This window comes from Erpetoichthys calabaricus, chromosome 11 (genome assembly GCF_900747795.2).
Source record: "Erpetoichthys calabaricus chromosome 11, fErpCal1.3, whole genome shotgun sequence".
NCBI lineage: Eukaryota > Metazoa > Chordata > Cladistia > Polypteriformes > Polypteridae > Erpetoichthys > Erpetoichthys calabaricus.
The window spans coordinates 73,602,844-73,615,243 of record NC_041404.2 but is presented as its reverse complement, the minus strand read 5'-3'; the positions used below and the strand labels follow the sequence as shown (position 1 = coordinate 73,615,243).

The window sequence follows — 12,400 nt, the reverse complement described above, 5'->3', positions numbered from 1 at the left end:
AACAGGCATAAATGTTTGATATGAAAGACATAAATCCTGAATGATTCAAGTCAGAGCCACACAGCAAGCTTCATCTCAGGTGGCTAAAATCCTTTCCTTTAAAGGGTGCCTTTGATGGCTGGTTTATGCAACATCTTGCATCAGCTGAAATCAGGACCCCTATTTCACATCTTCCTACAAGCATATACACACTGGTCAGTTTTTCTGATGTTAAATGTATATGCAAATGGATAAAATAGTGGCACTTTAATATTTACTTTCACATTTGTCTTCCCAGAATTCTTTAATCTATTTGCACATGTTTTAAACTCTTATCCTAGCTTCTGAAAAATGTCCAATGAGTCACTGCCACATACCCACATGTGTTGGGCACCTGCCTTCTTGATTCCTGTTAATTGTATTGCTAGCTTTAGTCACAGTGTATTCAATGAAAACCTTAATCTAAATAATCCCAAAGTAAAACCCAAATTAAATAAATGAGTTTTTATTTAATAAACTGTACATTTTTTTATCTTACTGCATATTAGTACCATTGACCTGCTGTTTGATCTTTGAAAATCTGAAGCCCCAGTTCATACAGTATCTAACCTTAGCATTGTGCACCTTATTGCCTGAATAGGGTTCCACTCCCAGCAATCCTGGAAATGGGAAATGGCTACAGAAAATACATAAAGACCTAATGGGGTCATGGATGATGTTAGTAATTTTTAAATCATATGGATTCACTTGTGTTAACAATGGGCTCGGATGTATCAGAAGTACTATGTAAGTAACTGAGTACTTTTCTGTAAACAGCATTCGTTATTTTTTAGTGGGGTTTAAAGGCCTGAGTGGTGGCTCCGAGGCTAAGGAGCTGTGCTGGTTTCCGGAAGGTTGCCAGTTCAAATCCCTGTTACTGCTCTCCTGGGCCCTTGAACAAGGCCCATAACCTGCAATTGTTCCATAAGCGCTGAACAATGGCTGACCCTGCGATCTGACCCCAAGGGATATGTGAAAACTAACATTCCTAATACAAGAAATTATATAAGGCAAAATAAAGAACAATAAAAAAAAAATAGTTCACTGGAGTATTGTGTGTACCCAAGGAGGTAACTTGCTAAGCGTGTCTACTTTAAGCTTTCATTTACATAAAGCTAACTACCAAGTTGGCCAGCTTTCTTGTTTTTGTAATCTCTCCTATATTTTAGTCATATCTGTCAAGAAGTTTTTGAGACTTTGGGGTATTTCATTTGTCTGTAGTGTGGGGAAAGGTTTAACTCTAAATATTAGTATATAGAAATGTCCTTTCTTACGGATGCATTCTGGCATAGATGTACAATCTCGCCAAATTTCAGCTTTCAGCAATTTCAGCTTTTTTATGTACATATGTGCATATATATATATATATATATATATATATATATATATATATATATATATAGTATGTGTGTATATATGAGGTGTGATCAAAAAGTACGGTGAATGTTGATGCATTGCACCATCTAAGAGCAATGCAAAACAATTCAATGCAGGTTCTGACATAACCAACCTAGAGCCTAGTTTGTGACAAGTTTCAACTTGTTTGATACTATCAGTCGTTTGTGAGCCACTGTTGAGTTCAAGTGTTTTTCAAGTTTGTCATTAATTATGGATATCGAGCAACACATTAACATGAAATTTTGTTTCAAATTGCAAAAAGCTCAGGAAACCCATCACATGTTAAAATCGGTTTATGGTGACATTGCACCGGCAATTAAGACTGTTTACAAGTGGTTTAATCGATTTTGTAATGAATCTGACTTGGTTGAAAACAAGAAAAGATCAGGGTAAGTAACCGAGTAAAATGTTGAAATGGTTTCATTCTTCATCATGACAATGCTGCTTGTCACACATCACTTCTAGTATGACAATTTCTGTCGAATAAAAACATTACGCTGTGTCCGCATCCACCTTATTCGCTGGATCTGGCACCGTGCTGCTTCTGGCTGTTCCCTAAATTGAAAATGACAATGTAATGCAAACAGTTTCAATCTACTGAGGACATCCAGGCAGCCACGACAGCCCAACTAATGACACTTTCAAAAGAAAACTTATACAACTGCTTCGCAAAGTGGCAGAAGCGTTGGGATAAGTGCATCGAAGTAGAGGAGAGTATTTTGAGGGTGACTCGTAGTTGTAAATCTTTTACTGCAATAAACGTTTCTTTTTTAAAATATTCACTGTATTTTATGATCACACCTCATATGTATGTGTAATAATAACAGATTAACCCTAATTCTATACGAGTAATTTGTCTTTTACTTTAACAGATACTTGAAGAGGTTCAAGGTGATGAAGCCAAAGGTTTTACGTAGCTGGTGCAGGCAGATTTTAAAGGGTCTTCAGTTTTTGCACACAAGAACTCCACCAATAATTCACCGGGACTTGAAGTGCGACAACATTTTTATCACTGGGCCAACAGGCTCAGTAAAGATTGGTGACTTGGGCCTTGCAACACTCATGCGCACATCCTTTGCCAAGAGTGTAATTGGTATGAGCATTTATTAATACTGCACACTATTTCTATCATAGTTGTTAAAGTGTATAGTAATGTTCTGTCTTTATGTTAGGAATTTTGAATTACTTAAAACATTTTTTTTATATTTTCTAAGTTATTTTATGGACATTTTAGCCTGTATACATTTTTTACCAGGTTAAAATAGTTGGTATAGAAATTTTTACCATAGTAAATTGTTACAGGTGGGCTGTTATCTTCATAAAGAGTTTCACCTGATGGTGTTGACTGCACTCGGTAGATACTTTTTAAAATTATTTGTAAGCAATATGCTCTTAATGAGAATGTGATATCATAAACAGATTTATGTGATCTTTGACAAGTGCTATGTTTCAAAACCTTTTCTTCACTTAATATGTTACAGGCACGCCTGAGTTTATGGCCCCTGAAATGTATGAGGAACACTATGATGAATCAGTAGATGTGTATGCCTTTGGGATGTGCATGCTTGAAATGGCTACTTCAGAGTATCCATATTCAGAATGCAAGAATGCTGCACAGATTTATCGCAAAGTCACCAGTGTGAGTATTGCTTCTACTAGTTCAAAAAAAGTGTTACTTAGAAGTATATATAAAAGTTAAAGCTTTAAATACTATATTTTGATCCATTTAGAAATATGTGCTGTTCTGTGTGATGCAGATTCTCATTTATACGTTATTGCATTTGGCAGTATGCTAACATGTAATAAACATTTTTGTATCCATGGACTAATTTCAGAATTTCTGTAGGTACTGTACAAAGAAATTTAAACTGCAACCTTAACAGGTAGAAAGATAAAAGACACATTTGAAAGAAAAAAAATCTATTTTGGAAAATACGAATTTGGTTCTTAAATTGCTTTAGTTCCATTGATGTTATAAACTTGTTGAAGGTCAGCTCAGTAAAATATGTAGTTTGTTTAGTGTATACCCTTATTATTGGACAAAGTTAGTAACTCAAAAACCCTTTTTTTGAAAATATTATTATTAAATTCCATAATAATTTGTAAGAATATCTCCATTATCCATTAACATCTTGCCTAAGTTAACATGGGTCATGTTTCAGACTTTGCTTTCTAGCTCCAAATCATTAAGTTCTTGCTTGCAAAAGAAGATGGATGCCTGCTACCACTTTTATAAAATAGTCTGAGGCAATATTATTACAAACTTCAAGGATCATGTTCCCAAAATTATTCTTATTTATATTATACTGTGGGAAGGTAGTGTAATATTATTTTGTAATTTTTAATGATGGGAGTTAAAATTCTTAATACAGAAAAGCAAAAGAACGCTAATTCTGAATGAAGACTGTTTACTCAAAATAATGTGTACTGCTTTCCTGTTATTTAATACAATGAGAAGTGTGTATATCTACAAGAAGTATTTAAAGTACATGTATAGATGTAAGCATGTAAGTGTGTGAGTTTTATTTTATCAATTTTCTCATCCTTTTTTGAGTTTATAGCTTTAAGCACTGCACCCATTCAGTATCACAGCCATTTATCTACAGATAGCAAGACATGCTGTTGTAGCTAGTACCTACTGACATGGTCAGAAGTAGATAGATAGATAGATAGATAGATAGATAGATAGATAGATAGATAGATAGATAGATACTTTATTGATCCCGATGGGAAATTCACATTCTTCAGCAGCAGCATACTGATACAATAAATAATATTAAATTAAAGAATGATAATAATACAGGTGAAAAAAAACAGACAATAACTATGTATAATGTTAAATATTAACGTTTACCCCCCCCTGGTGGAATTAAAGAGTCGCATAGTTTGGGGGAGGAACGATCTCCTCAATCTGTCTGTGGAGCAGGACAGTGACAGCAGTCTGTTGCTGAAGCTGCTCTTCTGTCTGGAGATGACATTATTTAGTGGATGCAGTGGATTCTCCATAATTGATAGGAGCCTGCTGAGCGCCCTTCGCTCTGCCACAGATGTTAAACTGTCCAGCTCCATGCCAACAATAGAGCCTGCCTTCCTCACCAGTTTTGTCCAGGCGTGAGGCGTCTTTCCTCTTAATGCTGCCTCCCCAGCACACCACTGCGTAGAAGAGGGCGCTCGCCACAACTGTTTGATAGAACATCTGCAGCATCTTATTGCAGATGTTGAAGGAAGCCAGCCTTCTAAGGAAGTATAACCGGCTTTGTCCTTTCTTGCACAGCGCATCAGTATTGGCAGTCCAGTCTAATTTATCATCCAGCTGCACTCCCAGATATTTTATAGGTCTGCACCATCTGCACACAGTCACCTTTGATGATCACTGGGTCTATGAGGGGTCTGGGCCTCCTAAAATCCACCCACCAGCTCCTTGGTTTTGCTGGTGTTCAGGTGTAGGTGGTTTGAGTCGCACCATTTAACAAAGTCATTGATTAGGTCCCTATACTCCTCCTCCAGCCCATTCCTGATACAGCCCACGATAGCAGTGTCATCAGTGAACTTTTGCACATGGCAGGACTCCGAGTTGTATTGGAAGTCCGATGTATATAGGCTGAACAGGACCGGAGAAAGTACAGTCCCTTGTGGCGCTCCTGTGTTGCTGACCACAATGTCAGACGTGCAGTTCCCCAAGACGCACATACTGAGGTCTGTCTTTAAGATAGTCCACGATCCATGCCACTAGGTATGAATCTAATCCATCTCTGTCAGCTTGTCCCTAAGGAGCAGAGGTTGGATTGTGTTGAAGGCGCTAGAGAAGTCTAGAAACATAATTCTTACAGCACCACTGCCTCTGTCCAAGTGAGAGAGGGATCGGTGTAGCATATAGATGATGGCATCTTCCGCTCCCACCTTCTCCTGATATGCAAACTGCAGAGGGTCAAGGGCATGTTATAAGTATAAAGGATCAGAGGTTTTTGACTAAAGTGAATAGTATTTGTGTTTCTCCAAGTGTAATTTTCACAGTCCTAGATATATTTTAAAACTTTTATTGATACTTGAATGAGAATATTTGTCACTGGGCTGGTTTACCTCTGTTAGAATGTGAAAGTTTTTCTTATTCTTCCCTTCACACTTGTAGGGCATCAAACCTGCCAGCTTTGACAAAGTGAGTGACCCAGAAATCAAGGAAATCATAGAGGGATGTATCCGCCAAAACAAAAGCGAAAGGTGTTTTTAATTTTTTTATTTGCTAAGAAAATAAGTCTATGAAAAGTAACTGTTTTTTTTATTCTGGCATATTTCTCCTGAAACGTCTACAAAACTTTATTATTCTACTTATAGTTTATTCTTAAGTCATTATGAATACTGTTACACAAAGGTATTTTGATGGTGGTTGGATTATTTCTGAGAGCTTCAAGATTATAAATGGAAAAAGTGAGAGTCACCAAAAAATTCCTACTTCCTCTAAGTAAAAAAAAATCTGAAAATGACAAGTCCATAACAAGTTCTAATTTATTTAATGAAAATGTAAAAACAAAAAAAACAAAAAAAAACCTACAAAACTGATAAATTTAGGACTTTTCCACATTACATCCTTCTTTGTTGAAGTGCTACCACAACTACCAAACAATCTGAAGGTGACACTTTTTGGTGTTTATGTGTACCTTTTCCATACTTCATTAAAGTTAATCATAGCATAAGTTCCAAAACCATAAGACAAACAAGGTGAACCAATTCTCCCTGCAGGCACAGACATTAATGATAGACTGGGGGTTGCAAAGCCTACCAAAAACAAGATGTACTGTGGAATGATTTGGTCACATCTTCCCTCAGCATTGTCCAATTTTTTTTTTTTTTTTTTAACTCCACCTGTTTGTTGTCTGGTATAAATCTTGTTATCGATATTTAACCCACTTCCTATTGTCCAAATGACTTGAAATTTTGCACACTTCCGATGACAATACATGAATCAGTAATCAGTTTCAATAATTGATCGAGTAATCCATGTTAATTAAGAAATGAAATTTTCATATGAAGAATAGTTAAAGATTTCACCAATAGATGGCGATAGTAACAGATAGAAATATTAAAAGAAGTGTTAAAATATTGATTACAAAATTATACTAAAACAAACCCAAGACTAAAAAGTTGAATATATATATATATGAATATAAATATATACTAATAAAAGGCAAAGCACTCACTCACTGACTGACTTACTCCTCACTAATTCTCCAACTTCCCGTGTAGGTTGAAGGCTGAAATTTGGCAGGCTCATTCCTTACAGCTTACTTACAAAAGTTAGGCAGGTTTCATTTCAAAATTCTACGCGTAATGGTCATAACTGGAACCTCTGTTTTGTCCATATACTGTAATAGACTGCAGCTCGATGGCCGTGGGAGGCGGAGTTGCGTATCGCGTCATCACGCCTCCCACGTAATCACGTGAACTGACTGTGAACACAGTACGTAGAAAACAAGGAAGAGCCCCAAAGAGCGCTGAAGAAAACATTCATTACACAATTGAGAAGGCAGCGAAACAATAAGAAGCGAGCGAGTGACGCATACAAGCATATTCATAAGTGCAGCTACTGCGGAAACAAAGCATGGTGTAAACCGTAAGTTTAAATTAAGTTTATAGAAACGCTCCCGCTGCCGTTTGCAATACCATATTCGCTACATACAAGTTTAATGAGAAGACACGAGGTATAAACGAGACTTTGGATCACTTTGTAACAAAGTTAAAATTGCTGTAGCGAGAAACTTTTAAGTGCCGGGTCTTAGCTAACATTAAATAAAGCAGTGGACATCGCAACATCACACAAGAGAGCGGCTCACGTGAACTGACTGAACGCAGCATGAGTGATCACTCAGTACACAATTGAGAAGGAAGCGAAACAATAAGAAGCGAGCAAGTGACGCATACAAGCATATTCATAAGTGCAGCTACTGCGGAAACAAAGCACGGTGTAAACCGTAAGTTTAAATTAAGTTTATAGAAACGCTCCCGCTGCAGTTTGTAATACCATATTCGCGAGTGCAGGTACTTCGGAAACAAAGCACCGTGTAAACCTAAAGTTTAAATTAAGTTCATAGACCTACAAAAAGTTGCCATTGATTTGAGGCAAGATTGCTTTTCTCCTGTACAACTATACGTTGCATTCTCAACAGTAAGCTTGCACGGCTTGGTCATATTACAACCGGAGTGCTGAACTGACAACGTGGTATACAAAGAGAACTATAACAATCGTAATAAACGAACAATAAAACAGCAGAGAACCCGTGGATTAAATAAAAAGGCTGCTTCCTTGGCAAAGCAAGGAAAAAGGATAGGCTTATATGGCGTTCGTTTATAAAACAGCGGAGAAACTGTGTAAAGGCTGCTTCACAAAAAAACAGCAGAGCGCCTTATATGAGCAGGCAGTCAGCTAAAGAAGGGAATCAATAAATATCTATCATCGTAATAAATGAACAAAAAATAGCGGAGAATCCGCGGATTACATAAAGGAAATGGGTACCTGAACAGAAAAGTGAGTCTCAAATAGCTACACAATAACTATAACTATCGTAATAAACGAACAATAAAACAATACAGAACCGCTAAGCAAGGAGAAAGGACGGCCTTGTATGACGTTTGTTTATAAAACAACGGGGATATATATGTAATGTATGTATGTATGTATATATATGTATATATATGTATGTATGTATATATATGTATATGTATGTATGTATGTATGTATGTATGTATATATACAGTAAGCCCTCCTCCATCGCGGGGGTTGCGTTCCAGAGCCACCCGCGAAATAAGAAAATCCGCGAAGTAGAAACCATATGTTTATATGGTTATTTTTATATTGTCATGCTTGGGTCACAGATTTCCGCAGAAACACAGGAGGTTGTAGAGAGACAGGAACGTTATTCAAACACTGCAAACAAACATTTGTCTCTTTTTCAAAAGTTTAAACTGTGCTCCATGACAAAACAGAGATGACAGTTCTGTCTCACAATTAAAAGAATGCAAACATATCTTCCTCTTCCAGTCAGGAGCAGATGTCAGAGAGAGAGAGAGAGAAAAAAAGCAAACAAATCAATAGGGCTGTTTAGCTTTTAAGTATGCGAAGCACCGCGGCACAAAGCTGTTGAAGGCGGCAGCAGGAGCAGAGAGAGAGAGCGAGATAGAGAGCCAGAGAAAAACAAACAAGCACAAATCAATACGTGCCCTTCGAGCTTTTAAGTATGCGAAGCACTGTGCAGCATGTCGCTTCAGGAAGCAGCTTGCACAGAAGGTAGCAACGTGAAGATAATCTTTCAGCATTTTTAGACGAGCGTCCGTATCATCTAGGTTTGCGAACAGCCCCCCTGCTCAATCCCCTTACGCAAGAGAGAGACGGAGAAAAGTAAGTTGGATAGCTTCTCAGCCATCTGCCAATAGCGTCCCTTGTATGAAATCAACTGGGCAAACCAACTGAGGAAGCATGTCCGCAGAAATCCGCGAACCAGCAAAAAATTTGCGATATATATTTAAATATGCTTACATATAAAATCCGCGGTGGAGTGAAGCTGCGAAAGGCGAAGCGCGATATAGCAAGGGATTACTGTGTGTGTATATATATATATATATATATATATATATATATATATATATATAAGAAATCCTGTCCCCTGTCCTGATAGTCTACGATACGTGATCCTCTCGAAAGATAATTTAAAGACCCGTGAGATGAGACACCTGCCACGGTGCATCTCACGGGAACATAGAACGAGAGTCTTGCAAGACACACCCTACTTACAAGCAATATCAAAAAAAACAAATCAGTGGTGTAAAGGCAGTCATGCAGCACACACAGCTCCAGGGCTCTCAGTGCATATAAAGTGTATAAGGTCAATACGGTAGAAATGAATAGGGTAGAAATGAAACATTGACGATTAAATGAAGAAGAAAGAAAAGTGCAGAGAAAAGACACCCAAAAGCGATGGAGAGAAAAAAATGGGTACAAAAAAAAGTAAAACGTCATAAACATGTTAAAAAACAAGGGGGCAAAAAACACACATCAGGTGAGCGATAATTAAAACAGTGGAATTCAAAAGACGCAAAAAATAAATGAAGGCGTGAAACACATGCAGAGCAAGATACAGAATATGAAAACAGAAGAAAAACAAAGCGTCAAAACAAAGAAACTAAAGATCGCATTAGCGCAAACGGCCAGAGTTATTTATTACAATGACGTGCAATCCACAATGGCCAGAAATCAGGAGATTCCTGAAAAAAAAGCCACCAGCTACATTGTCTGAATACACACTAAGGAAATGTCTTTGGATCACTTGCTGTCTTTCTGCTGCTTGCGATCTGTCTCTTCTGCTTGTCTTATGTCGTTGTTTTAAGAGCTGGGAGCACATGATGCTTGTCTGCCAAAAGCAATCCAACAACTGCTTGGTTAGAGGTCTGTGGACTCCTTTTAAATGATGGCTCACTGCCTGGTCTCGCGTGACGTTGTAAAAAACAATCATTTTCCTTTATTTCTGGCCCCAGGTGTGGTTAAATTCTTTCTTGCAGGGCGTATAACGCTGCTCGGGTTGTCAGTGGGGGGGCTGCTGTCACGTTGCCCTTCGATCTTTTTAAAGCCTGTACAGCCGCTGTCATTTTTGCTATGGCCCTGGGACAATCTCTTGGCACCAACTCTCATGTTTACGGTCCCCGCGAGACGTACCGTGGCAAGTCTCGCGGGTCTTTTAAATGCCTCTCAAGAAGATCACGTATCGTAGCCTTGCTTTTGCTTCCCAGAAGATTTTTTTTTATAAATAAATATAATATATATATACAGAGCATCTGGAAAGTATTCACAAAGCATCACTTTTTCCACATTTTGTTATATTACAGCCTTATTCCAAAATGGATTAAATTCATTTTTTTTCCACAGAATTCTATACACAACACCCCATAATGACAACGTGAAAAAAGTTTACTTGAGGTTTTTGCAAATTTATTAAAAATAAAAAAATTGAGAAAGCACCTGTACATAAGTATTCACAGCCTTTGCCATGAAGCTCAAAATTGAGCTCAGGTGCATCCTGTTTCCCCTGATCACCCTTGAGATGTTTCTGCAGCTTAATTGGAGTCCACCTGTGGTAAATTCAGTTGATTGGACATGATTTGGAAAGGCACACACCTGTCTATATAAGGTCCCACAGTTGACAGTTCATGTCAGAGCACAAACCAAGCATGAAGTCAAAGGAATTGTCTGTAGACCTCTGAGATTCCACTGTTTTAATTATCGCTCCTCACATTTTGTTATGTTACAGCCTTATTCCAAAATGGATTAAATAAATTTTTTTCCCTCAGAATTCTACACACAACACCCCATAATGACAAGGTGAAAAAAGTTTACTTGAGATTTTGCAAATTTATTAAAAATAAAAAAACTGAGAAATCACATGTACGCAAGTATTCACAGCCTTTGCTCAATACTTTGTCGATGCACCTTTGGCAGCAATTACAGCCTCAAGTCTTTTTGAATATGATGCCACAAGCTTGGCACACCTATCCTTGGCCAGTTTCGCCCATTCCTCTTTGCAGCACCTCTCAAGCTCCATCAGGTTGGATGGGAAGCGTCAGTGCACAGCCATTTTAAGATCTCTCCAGAGATGTTCAATCGGATTCAAGTCTGGGCTCTGGCTGGGCCACTTGAGGACATTCACAGAGTTGTCCTGAAGCCAGTCCTTTGATATCTTGGCTGTGTGCTTAGGGTGGTTGTCCTGCTGAAAGATGAACCGTCGCCCCAGTCTGAGGTCAAGAGCGCTCTGGAGCAGGTTTTCATCCAGGAGGTCTCTGTACATTGCTGCAGTCATCTTTCCCTTTATCCTGACTAGTCTCCCAGTCCCTGCCGCTGAAAAACATCCCCACAGCATGATGCTGCCACCACCATGCTTCACTGTATGGATGGTATTGGCCTGGTGATGAGCGGTGCCTGGTTTCCTCCAAACATGACGCCTGGCATTCACACCAAAGAGTTCAATCTTTGTCTAATCAGACCAGAGCATTTTCTTTCTCATGTTCTGAGAGTCCTTCAGGTGCCTTTTGGCAAACTCCAGGTGGGCTGCCATGTGCCTTTTACTAAGGAGTGGCTTCCGTCTGGCCACTCTACCATACAGGCCTGATTGGTAGATTTCTGCAGAGATGGTTGTCCTTCTGGAAGGTTCTCCTCTCTCCACAGATGACCTCTGGAGCTCTGACAGAGTGACCATTGGGTTCTTGGCCACCTCCCTGACTAAGGCCCTTCTCCCCTGATCGCTCAGTTTAGATGGTTGGCCAGCTCTAGGAAGAGTCCTGGTGGTTTTAAACTTTTTCCACTTATGGATGATGGGAGGCCACTGTGCTCATTGGGACCTTCAAAGCAGCAGAAATTTTTCTGTAACCTTCCCCAGATTTGTCAACTGTGGGACCTTATGTAGATGGGTGTGTGCCTTTCCAAATCATGTCCAATCAACTGACTTTACCACAGGTGGACTCCAATTAAGCTGCAGAGACATCTCAAGGATGATCAGGGGAAACAGGATGCACCTGAGCTCAATTTTGAGCTTCATGACAAAGGCTGTGAATACTTAAGTACATATGTTCTCTCAGTTTTTTTTTGTTTTTAATAAATTTGCAAAAATCTCAAATAAACTTTTTTCACGTTGTCATTATGGGGTGTTGTGTGTAGAATTCTGAGGAAAAAAATGAATTTAATCCATTTTGGAATAAGGCTGTAACATAACAAAATATGGAAAAAGTGATGCGCTGTGAATACTTTCCGGATGCACTGTAGTATTGTGCTTTCTTCTAAATACAAGACAAGGGCAGGAGAAGCTAGGGAAACTTAGTTCTCAGCATTGCCACACACCAAAACTTGACAGTTGCACTTCTCAAGCACCACAGACCTCAGAGTATCTATATGTGGTACCAGAAGAGGTTCAAAAACATGGGACCTTATCCTGTCAGCATGCTTCTTTGC

The 12,400-nt window shown here is 38.6% G+C and overlaps 1 protein-coding gene across 6 annotated transcripts in view; it reads left to right on the top strand.

The window, feature by feature from the left end:
* The window catches only part of si:dkey-151g10.3 (serine/threonine-protein kinase WNK3), a 343,184-nt gene that overhangs the window by 93,117 nt on the left and 237,667 nt on the right, over window positions 1–12,400 (top strand). For all 6 annotated transcript variants that reach the window (XM_051933579.1, XM_051933582.1, XM_051933581.1 and 3 more), the window contains exons 4-6: window positions 2,289–2,509; window positions 2,898–3,055; window positions 5,546–5,634. In XM_051933579.1, the coding sequence (XP_051789539.1) occupies window positions 2,289–2,509; window positions 2,898–3,055; window positions 5,546–5,634 (468 nt within the window). The remainder of the gene's footprint in view (window positions 1–2,288; window positions 2,510–2,897; window positions 3,056–5,545; window positions 5,635–12,400) is intronic.